The 18908-nt window shown below is 41.2% G+C and overlaps 1 protein-coding gene across 6 annotated transcripts in view; it reads left to right on the top strand.

The window, feature by feature from the left end:
* patj (PATJ crumbs cell polarity complex component) overlaps positions 1-18908 on the top strand; it is a 398928-nt gene that overhangs the window by 293308 nt on the left and 86712 nt on the right. For all 6 annotated transcript variants that reach the window (XM_041208336.1, XM_041208338.1, XM_041208340.1 and 3 more), the window contains 4 exons: positions 6103-6195; positions 12679-12753; positions 15673-15802; positions 18026-18162. In XM_041208336.1, the coding sequence (XP_041064270.1) occupies positions 6103-6195; positions 12679-12753; positions 15673-15802; positions 18026-18162 (435 nt within the window). The remainder of the gene's footprint in view (positions 1-6102; positions 6196-12678; positions 12754-15672; positions 15803-18025; positions 18163-18908) is intronic.

Genomic DNA, 18908 nt, shown 5'->3' on the forward strand with positions numbered 1-18908 from the left:
GCCATAGAGGGAGTGCAGCGAAGGTTCACCAGACTAATTCCTGGGATGGCAGGATTGTTGTATGAGGAGAGATTGGGCTGACTTGGTCTGTATTCACTGGAGTTTAGAAGAAAGAGAGGATCTCATTGAAACATATAAAATCCTGACAGGGCTGGGCAGACTGGATACAGGGAAGATGATTTCCCTGGCTGTGGGGTCTAGAACAAGGGATCACAGAATTGTTATGGCACGGAAGGAGGTCATTTGGCTCATTGTGCCTGCACCGGCTCTCTGAGCATTATCCTGCCTTTTCCCCATACTCTTGCACATTGTTTCTATTCAAATAATCATCTAATGCCCTCTTGAATGCCTCAGTTGTGTGCCTCTGCCACACTTCCAGCCAGTGCAAAACTATTCGCTGTGTGAAAAAGTTTCTTCTCACACCACATTTGTATTTTTTGGAAATCATTTGCCCTCTCATACTTGATTTTTTTTATTTGTTCATGGGAAGTGGCCAACATTTATTGCCCTTCTACTGCCAGTGAACCAGACTGCTTTGGGTAGACCAGGTAAAGATGATAAATTATAAAAACAAAAAAACTGCAGATGCTGGAAATCCAAAACAAAAACAGAATTACCTGGAAAAACTCAGCAGGTCTGGCAGCATCGGCGGAGAAGAAAAGAGTTGACGTTTTGAGTCCTCATGACCCTTCCACAGAACTTGAGTTCGAGTCCAAGAAAGAGTTGAAATATAAGCTGGTTTAAGGTGTGTATGTGGGGGGCGGAGAGATAGAGAGAGAGGTGGGGGCGGGGGGGGGTGTGTGTGGTTGTAGGGACAAACAATCAGTGATAGAAGCACTGCTTGTTTGTCCCTACAACCACACCCCCCCCCCACCTCTCTCTCTATCTCTCCGCCCCCCACATACACACCTTAAACCAGCTTATATTTCAACTTTCTTGGACTCGAATTCAAGTTCTGTGGAAGGGTCATGAGGACTCAAAACGTCAACTCTTTTCTTCTCCGCCGATGCTGCCAGACCTGCTGAGTTTTTCCAAAGATGATAAATTGCCTTCCCTAAAGGACATTAGTGATGTTTTTTTTTTAATGGTCATCATCAGACTTTTAGTTCCAGACTTTTATTGAATTCAATTTCCAACACAAGAGTGGGATTCGAATCCCAGTCCCCAGAGCATTACTCTGGGCCTCTGGATTACCAGTCCAGTGACAATACCACTGTGCCACTGCCTCTCCTATGAGTGGGAACAGTTTCTCCCTAACTACTCTTTCCAGCCCCTTCAAGATTTTGAACACCTCTTAGCCATCTCCTCTCCAAGGAGAACAGTCCCAACATCTCAAATCTGTCTTCATAACTGAAGTTTCTCACCCGTGCAACCATTCATGTAAACCTTTTTTGCACTCTCTCCAATGCATTCACATTCTTCCTATAGTGTAGTGCCCAGAACTGTACACAATACTCCAGCTGAGGTCTAACGAGCGTCTTGTATAAACTCATCATAACCTCCTTGCCCTTGTACTCTATGCCCCCATTGATAAAGCCGAGGACACTGTATGCTTTATTAACTGCTTTCTCCACCAGTTCTAACACCTTCAATGATCTATGCAAATATACACCCATGTCCCTCTGCTCCTGCAAGCCCTAAAGAATTGCACCCCTTATTTTATATTGTCTCTCCATGTCCTTATGAAAGAATTTGAACAGTTAGGAGCTAAATTACAAATCAGAACCTCCAAGGTAATAATCTCGGGATTACTACCTAAGCCACGGGCAAACTGCCATAGGGTAAATAAAATCAAGGAGTTAAATGTGTGGCTCAAAGATTGGCGTGGGTTCATGGGGGACTAGCAGCAGTACGGGTTAGAAGGTTGGACAGGCTTCACTTTAACCGTGCTGGGATCAGTGTACTGGCGAATCGAATAACTAGAGCTGTAGAGAGGGGGGAAGAGCTCTGGAGAGGGGATACGCAGGCTTACTAAGCAAAAGGATATGGCAGCATTGCAGGGCAGCAATTTAGGTAATGATACCCAGAGTGTGACAGGAAGGAACAGAGTGTACAAACATTAAAAAAGCAGCAGATAGGGTCAAAGGGGGAAAAATTGGTATAAGAGAAAAATTAATGGCTCTTTACTTAAATGCATGTAATATTTGGAACAATATAAATTAATTAACAGCACAAATAGAGGTTAATGTGTATGATCTTATAGCCATTATGGAGACATGGTTACAGGGAGATCAAAGCTGGGAACTAAACATTCAGGGAAATGTTCAGGCAGGAAGGAAAGGGTGGTGGGGTAGCTTTGTTAGTATGCAATGGAATAAGCACAACTGCAAAAATAACCATGGATCAGAAGATGTAGAGTCCATGTGGGTGGAGGTAAGAAATAAAAGGGGAAGAAGTCACTGGTGGGAGTAGTCTGTAGGCCCCCTAACAGTAGCTATACTGTAGGACAGTGAATAAATCAGGAGATAATGAGGGCAAATGAAAAAGGCAGTACATTAATCATGGGTGACTTTAATCTTCACGTAGATTGGGAAAACCAAACTGGCAGTGGTGGCCAGAAGCAAGAATTCATGGTGTATTCAGGACAGTTTCCTAGGATAACTTGTCTCTGATCAGGGATCAAACTATTTTGGACCTGGTAATGTGTAATGAGGCAGGTTTAATAAATGATCTCAGAGTAAAAGATCTCCTAGGAAACAGTGACCATAACATGGTAGAATTTAGCATTCAGTTTGAGAGTGAGAAACTTGGGTTGGAAACAACTGCTAAACTTCAATAAGGGTAATTACAAAGGAATAAGGGCAGAGTTGGCTGGAGTGGACTGGTAAAGGAATTTAACAGAAAAGACGGTTGATGAACAATGGCAGACGTTTAAGAAAATAGTTCATGGCTCACAACAAAGACATATCCCAGTGAGGAAAAAGGATTCTATGAAGAGGATAAACCACCCATGGTTAACCAAGGAAGTTAAGGACAGTATCACGATGAAAGAAAAAACATACAATACGGCAAAGATTAGTGGTAAGCCAGAGGATTGGGAAAGTTTTAAAAACTAACAAAAGATTACCAAAAAAAAATAAAGAGGGAGAAAATAAATTTTGAGTGTAAACTAGAAAGTAATATAAAAACAGACAGTAAGAGCTTCTTTAAATATATAAAAAGGAAGAGAGAGACCAAAGTGAACATAGACCCTTAGAGAATGAGGCTGGGTAAATAATGGGGAACCAGAAAATGGCAGAGGAGTTGAATAAATACTTTGCATCAGTCTTCACGGTAGAAGACACTAATAGCACTCCAAAAATACTAAATAATCAAGGGGCAAACAGCGGTGAGGAAATAAATACAATAACTATCACTAGAGAAAAAGTACTAGGGAAACTAATGGGGCTAAAGGCCGATAAGTCCCCTGGTCCTGATGGGTTGCATCCTAGGATATTAAAGGAAGTAGCTACAGAGATAGTGGATGGACTGGTAGTAATCTTCCAAGAATCCTTAGATTCTGGAGAAGTCCCAGAGGATTGGAAAACTGCCAATGTAACACCCTTATTCAAAAATGGAGGGAGACAAAAAACAGGTAACTATAGGCCAGTTAACATCTGTCATTGGGGAAAAGTTAGAGTCTATTATAAAGAATGTAATAGCAGAGCGTTTAGAAATACATAATATAATCAAGCAGAATCAGCATAGCTCCATGAAGGGGAACTTGTGCCATGAGAAATTTATTAGAATTCTTTGAGGCGGTAACAAGCAGGATAGATAATGGGGAACCAAAGGGATCAAGTTAATGAAACACGATTTCCTCTTTAGAAATCCAAGTTGGCTCTTCCTAATCAACCCACATTTTTCCATGTGAGTACTGATTCTATCCCAAATGATTGTTTTTAGAAGCTTCCCCACCACTGAAGTTAAACAGACAGGTCCGTAATTGCTGGGCTTATCCTTACAACATTGCAATTTTCCAGTCTTCTGGCCTCCCCTGAGTCTAGCGAAGACTGAAAGATTAGGGCCAGTTCCCCTGCAGTTTCCACACTTTCTTCCTTCAATATCCTTGGATGCATCTCATCTAGTCCCAGTGTCTTGTCAACTTTAAGTATCGACAGTTTATCCAACACTTCTTCCTTATCAATTTTGAACCCTTCTAGTGACAGAGTTTCCTCCTGTGTCACCATGGCCTCGGTAGCATCTGCTTCCTTGATAAAGACAGATGCAAAGTATTCATTTGACACCTCAGCCATGCCCCCGTCTTCATGTGTAATTCACCTTTTTGGTCCCTAATTGGCCCTGCTCCTCCTTTTACCACCTTCTTATTAGTTAGGTGCTGATAGAAGACTTTGGGATTCCCCTTTGTGTTAGCTGCCAGTCTTTTCTCATAATCCCTCTTTGCTTCACTTATTCAATTCTTCACCTCCCCTCTGACCCTTCTGTATTCTGCTTGATTCTCAGTTGTATTTTCTACCTGACACCTGTCATAAGCACACTTTTTCTTCTTTATCTTAATTTCTATCTTTCTATGCAGGATATTCAGGACTGAGATGAGTAGAAATTTCTTCACCCAGAGGGTGGTGAACCTCTCGAATTTTCTACCACAGAAGGCTGTGGAAGCCATGTCACTGAACATATTTAAGAAGGAAATAGATTTCTGGACACTAAATGTGCCAAGTGTTATGGGGAGAGAGCGGGAGTATGGCATTGAGATCAAGGGTCAGCCATGATCATATCGAATGGCTGATCAGGCTTGAAGGGCTGAATGACCTACTCTTATTTTCTATGTTTCAATGACTGTGGAAAATAACACAATGCAAAAATAATCATCATCATGTGATATCTACAATGATTTTTCATAACTTTTATTCAGTCTTTAACAAAATTATCTGCTGTGATACATCCATCAATGTGACATAAGGTAATAGATTGTAATGCAGTGCTTTGTTTCAATAAACAGACGAAGCGTTGGATATTTGGAAAGACACGCCTTTTTTTCATGCACCCTACAAGTATTGGCTCCCTCTCAGGGGCAGCAATTTCCGGTCGGTGAGCGGGCCCCACCCCCACTCGCCGATGCATAAAATGACGCGGGGTGACATCGGGCATGCGTCTCAATGTCATCCCACGTCATTTAGATTCTCAGTTCGACAGACATGCAGCCGGGTAAAAAGTAATTTACCTAATTAAGGTTGGCTGGCAGGCGAAGTGCCCAGGCGGCCTTCAAAAAAACATGAAACCTCATCCATGGGCGAGATGAGGTTTCGTGAGGGATTTAAAGTGTTCAGAAAATTTTAAAATAAAAGTAATGGACATGTCCCAGCTCATGTGACAGTGTCACATGAGGGGACGTCAGGAATATTTTTTTTCTGCCTTTAACAACGTTTTCACACTTGAGCCAATCTCCCTGAGGCAGCACTTTGCCTCAGGGAGATCTGTGCATTCTTTAGCATGCATGTCTGATAGAGCACACTCCTGGCTCCTGCCCCGCCCACACAGGGAGCCAGGGAGTACACCACTTCCAGGCAGACGTCACGCTGGGTGGGCCTTAATTGGCCCTGATAAGGGGCGCCGATCGGGAACCCACCCACCCGTGCCTGCTCCCACACAACCCTCCCGACGCGGGGTAAATGTTGTCCCAGGTTTGGTTTCATTGGTACTAAAGCACTTCATCCTTTATCGGTTCTTCATGTATAAGCTCAGAGTGTTAGCATGAATTTGAATCTTGCAGGGAAGGCATGGCAGTTAATCTCAATCCTTTTTCCACCTTAACTACCAAAAGTATGCCCTCCAGTAGGAGAATGGGTAACAATCCAGAGCAAAAACCTTGATTAATTCTCCATCCCCATCTGCCCCACCGCACTGAGTCCAAGGACACAGAGAACAATTGTTGTGCTTCCACTGCTATCATTGCTGAATTCAGCTAACAATACAAACTAGAATTTCACATGGGACATTCTGATTTGTAAGGCAAATTTCCACTGGACAGTACACTGAGTTATTGGGAAAATCTATGGCATATTATTTGACAACTTAATAATGGCTCACAGAATTGCAAGGTGATGAACACTCAAAAGTACCCCAACTTTAAATTATTGACTTCTAAAATCTAATTTATAGGACCAGAGTGGCCTTGGTCTTGCTATCAGTGAAGACAACACAAGCGAAGGAGTCATCATTAAAAGTCTTACTGACAATGGAGCAGCAGTAAAGGTAAAAAATCGATTTGATCAGCATTTCAAGTACTTGCTGTTTAGCCAGGCAGGTTGGAGTTCTGACATTGAATCCTAACATTATTTTGGATTTCCAGCACCTGCAGCATTTTGCTTTTGAATCCTAGCATTATGAATAGACCCTTTTCAACGATGTTGAATACTTTTTTTAATGTTAGCAGTGCTGGCTGGGAACTCCCATAGTGGTTAAAACTACTCTGCCGCAGGTGCAAAGTGAGGTAAGTCTACCATAGGTGGTCTCACACCATTGACCATAATTCAATCCATTTCAGTGCAAAGATCAATCAGCTTTGCATAATATAAATTCTTGATATTACTGGCTTCTTTGCATCGATCTGAGGATGGCAACAATCACAAAAGCGGCAACCTGCATTTATATACCGCCTTTAACATAGAAACACACCCCAAGTTGCATCAAAGAGAATTTGGGATAAAAACAATGCTGAACCAAAGACGGAGACACTCGGATGATTAACCAAAGGCCTGGTTCAAGAGGGTTTTGAGGAGGACGTGCTGAAAGGGGGAGAATTTTAGGGAGAGAATTTCAGAACATGGGATCTAGGCAGCTAAAGGCATGGTCAACCTTTGTGAGGTGACAGGTGGGGTGGGGGGCGGGGTGGAGTTCTATGCAGAAAAGGTCAGAGTCAGAGCAATGGATTCAAAAGCAAAATGCTGCAGATGCTGGAAATCCAAAAGAATGTTTGTGCAGGAGCTATAGCAATGGGAAAGGTGACTGAAAGTTAATTTAGACATGCTGATAATTTCAAATTTGGGTTAGGAGCCAGTGCAAGGACAAAAGTGGTGGGTGTAGATGGGAGACCAGCCAGAAATAGTCAAACTTGGAGATGAATGGGTGAGGACATTAATGACCGACATGCTATAAGGGTGGAGGCAGATGATGATGGGACAAAGGTAAAAGTAGGCTGTCTTTATGAAAGAAGCAGCATGTGTTACAAACTGTCTGGTTCATCTGCAGCAATGGCCAGGCAGGGGGTTGAAGTTTGATGGCAAGGGTATAATCTTGTGACGGAGTGTTAAGATGATGGCTTCAGTATCCCTGATGCTGAACTGGAGGAAATTCTGACTCACCCAGGACTCGATGTCAGACAAATATTATGACAACACAGCGGCTGTAAAGATTTTAAGAAGTGATGGAAATATAGAGCAAATGTAAAGAACAATAAATGAACCTAATGAAGTGGCAAAATAGAAAGTCATAATTTGACCCACACAGGGGCCTCCACAAGGTAAAACTCACTTAATAAACTTAACAAATAACCTTTTAAGGTACATTTGCAATGCATGTTTAGCATCAGCATGTGGCAATTTTGGCTTCAATCTGGTGCTCCACATTTCTAGCGAAAATCAGGTGTTAAGAGTTGAATCGACTCTGAAGCAATGTGAGACTCCATCTGACTGGGGTTCTCACTATACTTGACTCAAGTGCCAGTTTGTGCCCTCCAAATATGGGCTGCTTTTACACTAAAACTGTGGTGTTGTTTTTCAGCAAAACTGTTTTCACCAATGTAACAGTTGCAGTTCGAGTGCAGTCTCAGATCTTGACACTTGTATATTTTGATGGACTTGGGATGATTTTCTTCATTTTAGCCTCCATGAGATTGCAAATGTGGTAGTAGAGATTGGAAAATGTGGTGAATCAGCTTTGTCGGATGCTTACTAGTTTTGGGTGCTATTTTCCCATTTGGGTTGGTATAGGCAAGAGCTTCATGAAAGAGAGTGGGAAAGGACACTGTGCCATTTTCTGGTGCACAATGTATGCTGGACACTGAGTCCCCTGATCATCCTTGAAAAACTGTCAGGAAAGTGGGGTCAAATGGGCTGCCAGAAGAAAGATTATAAAAGGCCCATTAAGTTAAAAGGAAGCAGAAATGGTCTTTTAAAGGTGCTACTTGTATTTTTTCTTCTAACTGGCCCTGGAGTTTTCATCCAAAACTTTGAATAGTTATACAAATGAGTTTAATCACAACATCAAATGCTATTAGTACTTAGGATTTGGATAGGTCATAAATCAAACTTAACCAAATTAGAACTGTTTTACACCTTTAGACAAAAGTCTCCCAACTGTATTTATGATACAACTAAAAACCTCAGAGAGAAGCCTTTATTGGTGATCTCACTCTCTCATTATAAAATCAATGAATGCTTCAAAATTTGCAAAATACTACATGTAATTATAGTTGTTGCACTGTTGGAGCTGAAAATACGTGGCTATTCAAAATTTGAGCTGAAGTCTGCCAGAATAGCCACAAACTCAACCATGATACAGAAGGAAATTTCCTGTACTGGCTTTTGGTGGTAAGATTTCCACCATTCCCCAAATAGTGGAGCTGGAGTAAGGAGTAGGGTGGGGTTGGTCTAAGTCTCCCTAGGTTGAGAGTTCCTGCAGCCACAGTCTTGAGTTGAGTCTTGGCCTAGAGTTCAAGAGGTACACCTGATTTTCACCAGGCACAACTTGCTGATAGGACCAAATATGATAACTATGTGGAGATCCAAGCCAAGATGGACCCCTACAGACATTAGACATGAATCTTCTTTATTCCACCAGCTTTTCAGGAACAGAGTTTCAAAGACCCACGACCCTCTGAGTGAAAAAATTTCACCTCATCTCTGTTTTAAATGGGCGACGTCTTATTTTTTAACAGTGACCTCTCATTCTAGATTCTCGCACAAGAGGCAACATCCTCTCCATATCCACCCTGTCAAGACTCCTCTGGATCTTATATGTTTCAATCAAGTTACCTGTTACTCTTCTAAACTCCAGCAGATACAAGCCTAGTCTGTCAAACCTTTCCTCTTAAGACAACCCACCCATTCCAGTATTAGTCTCGTAAACCTTCCCTGAACTGTTTTCCCCTCCCCATCCTGTGATTTTTGATATTATTTCATTCTCCTTCAAGTTTATTGATGAGACAGGAAACAAAACAAAGATGCAGGCCCAGATTCTGCAGTCAGTGGAGAACGAGCAGAGCTTGCCATTCATTACACTTATACTTCCCCACAGTTTTCTGTGAGTTTTTGCCCTGTGATTTGTGGCTATTAGAGAGCTGAAACAGATACCTGGGACCTATGTGATCAGGGTAAGCAACAATGCGTTTCCTTATCCAATCAGATTAAAGGATCACTGAGAGATGCAGAGCTCAGAGGTGTTTGGTGCAGAGAGGAGTTTGGATGCTAAACCCGGGAGTACAGGTTTCCTGAACATTTTAAATTTATTTTTCCTCAAGGTTCCTCATCTTTGTGGGCCTGTGGGGGGAGGGTGGGGCAACAGGGGAACAGGTGGTGGGTTCCAAAAACGAGGTAGAGGGGAGTGAAGAGATGATGGTTAGGTTGTGGGGAGGAGGAGATGCTGCTGGAGGGTATGATCATGGTGAGAGGGGGTGGGGATGGAAGGAGAGCAGGCAGATTGCAAGGAGTATGAGATCGTGGTTGGGGGTAGGGATGGTGGTGGTAGAAGGGAGTGGTTATAGATAAGCTTTTTGAGCCTGGAGGAAATATTCCTGCCCTCCCTCTCCCACAAGCAGTGCTGCAAAGGAACTTACCTTATGGATTCAACTTTTCTCATCTCCTTTTATCTGCTGGGTTGCCCAAGATCTGGGAAACCCAGCCAAAATCAGGTAAAAGTGAAAGATTTGTTAAAATGATGGTACCCCAGGGAACAGTAGGAGAGTGCTAATGTTACTGGACTACTAATCCAGTTGCCCAAACAAATGTTCCATAGACATGAGTTCAAAACCACCATCAGAGCTGGGGGAATTCTAATTTTAATAATTAAATTGATTAAATAAATCTGGAGTAAGAATTTAATCTCAATAATGATGACCTTGAATCGACCGGATTGTTGTAAAAACCAGCGTGGTTCACTAACATCCTTGAGGAAAGGAAATCTGTCTCCTTACCTGATTTAGCTTACATGTGACTCCAGACTTGCAGCAATGTGGTTGACTCTTAACTGCTCTCCAAAATGGCTTCTCAAGCCAACCAGTTATCTCAGGCTGCAATGGAAAAGTCAAATACTCCAATAGCTTCGGAAGGCCCCTCACTGCCAACTTCTCAAGGGAAATTAGGGATGGGTAATAAATGCCTGCCTTACTGGTGTTACCCCTATCCTACAAACAAATAATTTGCAATATTTTCTATTCTGTAACTCAGTTAAAAGCTAAAAAGGGCAATGGAACTTTTTGGTGGGTACAAAGTTTGAAAATCTCTTAGGTTTTTTTTATTAAAAAAGATTATGTCTTATGGTCTTGTGGAAAGTTATCAGCCATGATTGAATGGCGGAGCAGACTCAATGGGCTGAATAGCCTAATTTTTACTCCTCTGTCTTATGGTCTTAAATACATTTTTAAAAAAGCACAGCCTCCTTAATAGGTTTCAATGCCAGAGTGGACTGGCTGCGCTGCCTTGTCCCACTTCCGTTAAAACGGAAATACGGCGGGGTGGATACTTGTTTCAGATTTTTTACATTTTAACCTCTGAGCCGAAACAAGTCCACCTGTTTTGGGGGGTTAAGATGACCTCGACAGTAAGTGTAAGTTAGAATTGTGAACTTGATGTCAAATCAGGTACAGAAAGAGAAATAAAGAGAAGGGAAGTAATATAGGATTAAGAGAAAGAGATTAAAAGGGACAGAAACAAAAAGCTTTTTTTAACAACTTGAAATCTCAAATAATAGGCAACATCTGAAAGAATTAAACTACACAATTTTGAAACTAAATTTTCAGTTGGTTGTCAGGAATTAAAATGAACTATGCTGTTAAAAATTTGCTTGCACCTGAAGGAATAAACCTTACTTTTTCTAGCATGTTTAGTTGGTATATAGTGGGTAAGTACTGCACCTTCACTCCCTTCATCTGTTTCAATGTCGAGTCTTTCAGTGAGATACCATGAGAGCGAAGCAGGGGAAATTATATAGTAATTTTTGATTTTCATGTTTAACTGAGCATGTGTGAGTGCCAGAGTTACACTTTAATAATGGTAAGCACAGATAGTCTGGCTGTTATTCTAACCATATAATCTAGCCATAGTAATGTTTTTCCTTCTATTTTTTAGAAAAGTATAGTTCTTTTCACAGAATCACAGAATGTTACGGCAGAGAAGGAGGCCATTCGGCTCATCGTGTCTGCACCGGTTCTCAGTATGAGCATTGTGACTTAGCGCCATTCTCCTGCTTTTTCCCCGTACCCCTGCACATTATTTCTATTCAAATAATCATCTCATTTCCTCTTGAATGCCTCGATTGAACCTGCTTCCAGTACACTTCCAGGCAGTGCATTCCAGACTCGAACCACTTGCTGTGTGAAAAACTTTTTCTCACATCACATGTGCTTCTTTTGCAAATCATTTTAAATCTGTGCCCTCTCATTCTCGATCCTTTTATGAGCAGGAACAGTTTCTCTCTATCTACGCTATCCAGCCCCATGATTTTGAACACCTCTATCAAATCTCTTCTTAGCCTTCTCCTCTCCAAGGAGAACAGTCCCAACCACTCCAATCTATTTTCATAAGTGAAGTTTCTCATCCCTGGAACCATTCTTGTAAGCCTCTTCTGCATTCTCTCCAATGTGCTCACATCCTTCCTATAGTGTGGCGTCCAGAGCTGTACACAATACTCTAGCTGATGCCTCACTAGTGTCTCATATAAGCTGCACATAATCTCCCTGCTCTTGTACTCGATGCCCCTATTAAAAAAGTCCAGGATACTTTATGCTTTATTAACTGCTCTCTCCACCTGTCCTGCCACCTCCAAGGATCTATGCACATATACACCCAGGTCTCTCTGCTCCTGCACCCCTTATTTTATATTGTCTATCCATGTTCTTCCAACTGAAACGCATCACCTGACACTTCTCCATATTGAGCTTCATCTGCCACCTATCTGCCCATTCTACCAACTTGTCTATGTCCTTTTGAAGTTCTACATGCCTCCTCACAGGTTATAATGCTTCCACGTTTTGTATCATCCGTAAACTTTGAAATTGTCCCCTGCACACCAAGATCTAGATCAATAATATACATCAGGAAAAGCAAGATTCCCTACACTGACCCCTGGAGAACTCCACTACAAACCTTCCTCCAGCCCGAAAATATCCATTGACCATTATCCTATGTTTCCTATTACTCAGCCAATTTTGTATCCATGTTGCTCCTGTTCCTTTTATTCCTTTTACTTCTATGCTCTCTCTTAGCCCTATAAGTATCCATCGTTGTCTTTTTTGGCAAGAAGAAATCTTGCCCATTAGAGATAAAAACTAGTTCTGCAACAAATTTTTTGAACACCTTCCACTAATTCTGTTGTTTTACCCATTAACAGATTTTCCCAGTTGACTGTGGACAGTCTGTCTCACCCCATTGAAGTCAGCCTTCCCTAAATCTAGTCTTAGTTACTGACTCCTTTTGCAAGAAAAGACATCTCATGCCAACTTATTGCAATTTATCATTTTAGGATGGAACAATTAAAGTAGGTGATAGAATTCTGGCTGTGGATGATGAAAATGTAGTGGCACAACCTCCAGAAAAGGTAATCACGTGATTAGTTTAAGGTTCCTCTTGTTAACTGATGATTATTTTCTGGTTTTTTTTCTTCTAAATGGCTTTGGTTGATCAGCATCCCCAATCTACATAATTTGCGAATGTTGTACAATTTATGAGCAACCATGGCCCATTAAAACATGTGAGCTTTTCAAAAAATAGAAGTTTTTTTTAAAAAAATGATCCTGAAGTTTTATCGCGATTTCAGGATTCTCTTGCCATAACTCTGGTGGAAAACCAACAGAATGCCCCTCCATGAAACGGCAAAAACTCAGTACTCTTGAGGTCTCCGCTAGTTCCAGGAGTTTTCTCACTGCCTTCGTTAAGCAGAGAGCAGCCCTAATGCACTTCTTCTATCCATCTTGTTGATGATAGACTCTGATTTTGTAAAGCATGCTATTCATGATACTTAATACCTGAAACATTCAGATAGAAAGTGAAGACATAAATGAAAGAAAAATAGAAAATGCTGATAATATCAATAGGTCAGGCAACATCTGTGGAGAGAGAAAAACAAAGTTAACATTTCAGATTGGTGACTTTACATCAGAACTGGAAAAAGTTAAGAGACGTAAGTGGGAGAAGGAAAGGGTAAAAAAAGGGAAAATCTGTGATAGGTTGGAAGGCAAGAAAGATTAAAGGACAAAAGGGATCATGGTGCAAGGCAAAAACGGGATGATCATGGGGGGAAATAAAGAGACAAAAGATGCTTTTGGAGGAGGTGTGAATGGTAATAATTAACAACAGCTGCTGACTAAAAAAATGGAAATTGTTGAACTCACTATTAAATCCAGAAGGTTGTAAGGTGCCTAACAAAAAGATGAGATGCTGTTCCTCGAGCTTCCATTAAGCTTCATTAGAACAATGTAGGAGGCCAAGGTCAGAGTACAAATGGGGTGGAGAATTAAAATGACAGGCAATCAGAAGCTCCAGTTCACACTTGAGGACTGAACAGAGACATTCTACAAAGTGATCGCCCAATCTGTGTTTGGTCACTCCAATGTAGATGAAATCACTTTGTGAATACTAAATTGAAGGAAGTACAATGAAATTGCCGTTTCTCCTGGAAGGAATGTTTGGGATCCTGGGCAGTGAGAAGGGAAGAGGTAAAAGGGTTGGTATTGCATCTCCAGAGCTTCCATGGTATGTAGAAAAGGAAGGGGTTGTTGAGGGTGACTGAAGAGTGTTGTGAAGGGAACAGTCCCTTTGCAATGCTGAAAGGAGAGAAAATTAAAAAAGAAAGACTTGCATTAATATACCGCCTTTCATGTCCCAGTTTTTGAAATGTAGTAGATATTGCAATGTAGGAAGCACGCCAGCCAACTTACACACAAAAAACTCCCACAAACAGCAGTGTGATAAAAAGCAGGTAATCGGTTTTTGTTATGCTGATTAAGGGATAAATATTGGCCAGGATAATGGGGTTAACTTCCCTGCACTTGTCTGAAATAATGCCATGGTTCTTTTACACCCACCCGAGAGGAAAGGCTTCTCATTGAAAGATGGCAACTCCAGTAGTGCAGCACTCACTCAGTATCTCACTGGAGTGTCAGTCTTGATTTTTGAACATAAGTCTTGGATTCGGACCTCAACCCACAACCGTCTGACCCAGAGGAGAGTGTGCTACTAACTGAACCATGACTGACACTTGAGAGGAGAGGGAGATATGTTTAGTGTTGGAGGAGATGATAGAGTTTGTTAAATGATGAGGCTGGGGATTAGCAGGTGAGGAGAAGGGAACCATTGTTGTGGTTCTGGGTGGGAGAGGAAGGGGTAAGAGCAGATCTGCAGGAAATGGGATGGGCATGGTCGATTCAAGGTCCCTGTCAACCACAGTGGAAGGGAATCCTCATTTGAGATAAAAGGAAGGCATATCAGGACTATTGGCATGGAAGTTGGCAAAGTCAGAACAGATGCGATGGAGGTAGAGAAAATGGGAGAATTGAATAGGCTCCTTACAGGAAGTGGGGTAGTAGGAGGGTGCTTAGTCAAGGTAGCTGTGGGAGTCAGTGGACTATAGTAGATATTGAACAGCTTATCCCCAGAAATGAGAGCAGAGAATTTGAGAAAGGGAAGGGAAGAATCAGATATAGACCATATGAAGGCAAGGGAAAGGCGGAAATTGGAAACAAGTTGATGAAATTTTGAAGTTAAGGGTTTGAACAGAAAACAGCACAGATACAGTCAACAGTGTACTGGAAAAAGAGGTAAGGGCGTAGGAATGGAGCAAAGAATGCCCCACATATCCCAGGAAAAGGCAGACATAGCTAAGATCGATACAGGTACCTATAGTAAGATCCATTACTTGGAGGAAGTGAGTGGGAGTCAGATGAGAGGTTGTTCAATTTGAGAACAGATTCAGCCAAGCAGAGGTGGTGGGGGATGAGAACTGGTTTGGTGTCTTGTCAAAAAAGAAGCAGAGTGCCCTCAGATTATCCTGGTGAGGAATGGAGGTGTAGATGGATTGGATGGCCATGATAATGTTAGAGTCAGGAAATGGAGAGTGTCAGAAAAACCATGGATGTAAGTCGAAGAGGCTGGAACAAGGGGAGAGAAAAGTATAACGGATATGGGAAGAAATCAATTCCGTGATGCAAGTACAGGCTGAAATGATGTTCTCCTTGTACAACTAGGGAATGAGGTAGATGCTGGCCCTGTGGGTTGGGACTATGAGGGTGGACGGTGTTGCGGAAGATCTCCAGAGCAGATGAGGCCAGTGATATTCTTGGAAACCATGGCTTGATGTTTGGTGTGGGGCCACGATCCACAGGGAGGTACAAGGTAGTGTCAGAGATTGGCATTTCAATTTACCAGAGATGACTGGTCTGATTTCCCATTCTTTTGTATTTTAAGCTCATTGAAACCTGATATGACATTTTTTATTCGGCACTTTTTGTTCTGGTTCTAGGCCATAAACCTTCTCAAAAAAGCAAAAGGAACAGTGAAGTTAACTATCAATTGTCAGGACAGGTCCCTGCAACCATCTCTAGCATCTCCACCTTCATATCTTAACACAGATTCTGAGTTCTCAGATCGCAGTAAGTATTTCCAACCTTTCCTTTTCATACTGCAATAAATTAAGTTTAGAGTTACCATTGCAACCCTAAATGAAAGGTTAATTTGTGGCTATCCATCCACAGTTCTTTCATGAAATTGTGATATTCAACCCATTCATAAATCTGATGTAAGTATTAGAAAGTCTTTTTGCAAGTGCTGGGTGCTTCAGAATTAGTTGATCATTTTTCCCTCCATGAAAATAATTTAGATAAACATTTATTATTGTGCTTCATATATGCATGATTTGTAGGAGCACTAAAACAGAAAGTTCAGCATGCTCTGAACATACTGTGGACCCTGAGAATTGTCTAACAGGCATAGATAGGCATCATTGAAGTGTGGAAAGAGGCCTGGACCCACTCCCAGTGTTAATTTGATCACATTACGGAGGCGTTATGGCAGAATCTGGAACACCTTCGAATGTTCTCCCGGCTTCCAGGAGTTAGAAGTCCTTATTGCCATCTTTGGATAGGCAGGGATTGAAAAGAAGAAATGTAAGTTTCCTTAAAACTCTTCAGAGTAAGCTTGCGACACTCAACAATTCTCTGGTTTGCGGCATTCTGGCATGTCTGCTCCAGGTTCAAGCCCACCTCTACCCATTCGAGAATCTCAAAGAAACTCTGGTGCAGCAAAGTCTGGGTGGGTGGAGACCTGACATAATGGTTCTCCACCGTTTTTCTGTTTTGCTGTGCTTGGGAGCTAAGCATTTCACTGCTCTCATAAAGGGGAAAATCTAACCTTTAAACTTTTCCAATAGCCAACTTTTCAGAATTTTATCAAATTCACTTAGACAATTTCCATTGGGCTCTTCATTATGTTTTTCTAGTATCTCACATAATATTTTCTACTAGTTTCTTTGGGGCTACACTCATAAACCCATCATTCCCAGGGTCCATATTTTTCCTACTAATTTAAAGTTAACAAAGTACTATGCAGTGTTAGTGATTTATTAATGATGTGGTGGCACAGTGAATTTAGCAATATTGTGTACCATGGAATAATGAAACATGGATCTGAATCCACAAGTCCATTTAGTATGAGTTCCGAGTGGAAGCTGAGTCACCAGACCAGAACAAGGCACTCAAAGGACAAAGAGAAAATATAGTCAATATTGGGTTATTTTCTGGTCTGTACATGGCAGCAACATGGAAGTATGTTACCTCTGTCCTCTGACAGAAAGTGCTGGTAATAATGTCTAAACAAGGTGCTACACATAGGAAATAGCGTTTAAATAAATTTTAAAAATCTTAGTAAATTTCATGCTAAATATATTCAATCAATGCTAAACAATTATCAGTAAAGTTAATGGGATGTTGAAATGCATAGACAAAACAGGAGCATCTAAGTCAGAGACTTAATGATCAAATTGTTGAAGCAGACCTTGAATGCTGTAACCAGCATCAAAGCACCAAATTGCAAGAACACATTCAATTGCTGAAGGTATTGTGCGAATAGCCCCAGAATTGATAACCAGTGGCTGACTTATAAACAGTATGCAATTGTCCTATTTGTAAAGGTAACATATCAATGCCTGCAGTAGCAACATGTCCAGTAGTCCTAGGACAAGAAACTATCCTGGAAATATTGACTTGGGTTTGTCAACTTGGAAAGTAGATAATTGAGAAGTGACGTTATAGGGATATTTAAGCCGGTTAAGAGTATAGAAAATGTTCACCCCTATTAGTACTTTAAACTGGGGGAGTAGAATAGGTGACACAGATTAAAGTAGTGAAAGGTAATTTTAGGACCGATGTCAGGCAATTCTTATTTGCACAAAGATGATTAGCGTATGAAATAAATTTCCAGACAGTCTTGGAGGCATCAAGCCTGGAATTGTTGAAGAGGCAATTGGACGTCATAATGGATGTGAAGATCTCTCTGGTGGATGTATTACGATGGGCTTCCTTGTCTGTTATTATCTTGTAATGTTTATAAAACTTTAAAAATGAGACATGTGAATAAATCATCGGTAATTGTAAAATTGTTCCAGTTATGATTGTCTTACTATTAAACAATGCACTTTTTCTCTAGAGATTTATCATTAGAGTAGATACATGGAATCCTAGTTGCTGATTATATGTATATGACAAACTCTCGGCTGTCAGTTTCTGGAGTATAAGTTTTGCCTGTATAGTTCTGCGTCTGACTGTATGTTCCTGAACTGCCTACTGGATTAACTGTATGCAATTGTCCTGTTTGTAAAGGTAATATATCAATGCCTGCAGTAGTGCCAGATCCAGCGACATGTCCAATAGTCCCAGGACAAGAAACTATCCTAGAAATATCAAAAGGACGTTCTGGGCTTGGTCTCAGTATTGTGGGTGGAAGAGACACATTGTTGGTGAGTAACTTTGATTGTGGGGAAAAGGAAGGGTAAAAGTGGGGAGTATGTAATTCATGAAGGTGAATTGAATATATTGATTGATATAACCTAAAAACCTAGTTAAAAAATGCAAAATATTTTCTTTTTCGCTGAGGCGTAAATAATGCAATATCAAGCCAGTGTATATTGGTGCTGGTCCCCAGCCTAGATAAGCCAGGAGGATAAGCATCAGGAACGGTGTTTGGCTGTAAAACCACCTGCCAAATCAAAAAAAAATGATGGTTCATAAGAAGGAGTGATCAACCAGCATTGTAGTGATCTCACTTAACATGGGAAAAGCCAAAAGAGAAAGGAAGGAAGGAAGGAACAAATCATGCAATTAAATAGCAGTGGGAGGTAGTTTACCAACTCGGGTTAAATGACACACATCTCTTTTACAAACCCAATTTGATGGTCCATAAGGAAAGGTGGCAACTTCCTCACTACAGTAGATACTAAGATCGCAAGAAGAAATTTCTACACACAATTAGGAGTTAGCCAAAGTGAAGCAAAAATTTATTAAATTATTTCTTGATTTCTTGAGCCTACTAAGCTCCAGTGAAATTGTACATAGGCAATCTAGGGCTGTGATCTTCACCTGCTCAGATGTAACTGTGCTTAATAGCCTCTCCTGCTAAGGCCACTGTCCCGATCTCTCCTGTGAGGAAAGTGGACGCATCCTGAAAATAGTTAAACTCCAGTTGGGAAGGAAAATTTTTGTATAT

Source organism: Carcharodon carcharias, chromosome 16 (assembly GCF_017639515.1).
Source record: "Carcharodon carcharias isolate sCarCar2 chromosome 16, sCarCar2.pri, whole genome shotgun sequence".
Taxonomy (NCBI): Eukaryota; Metazoa; Chordata; class Chondrichthyes; order Lamniformes; family Lamnidae; genus Carcharodon; species Carcharodon carcharias.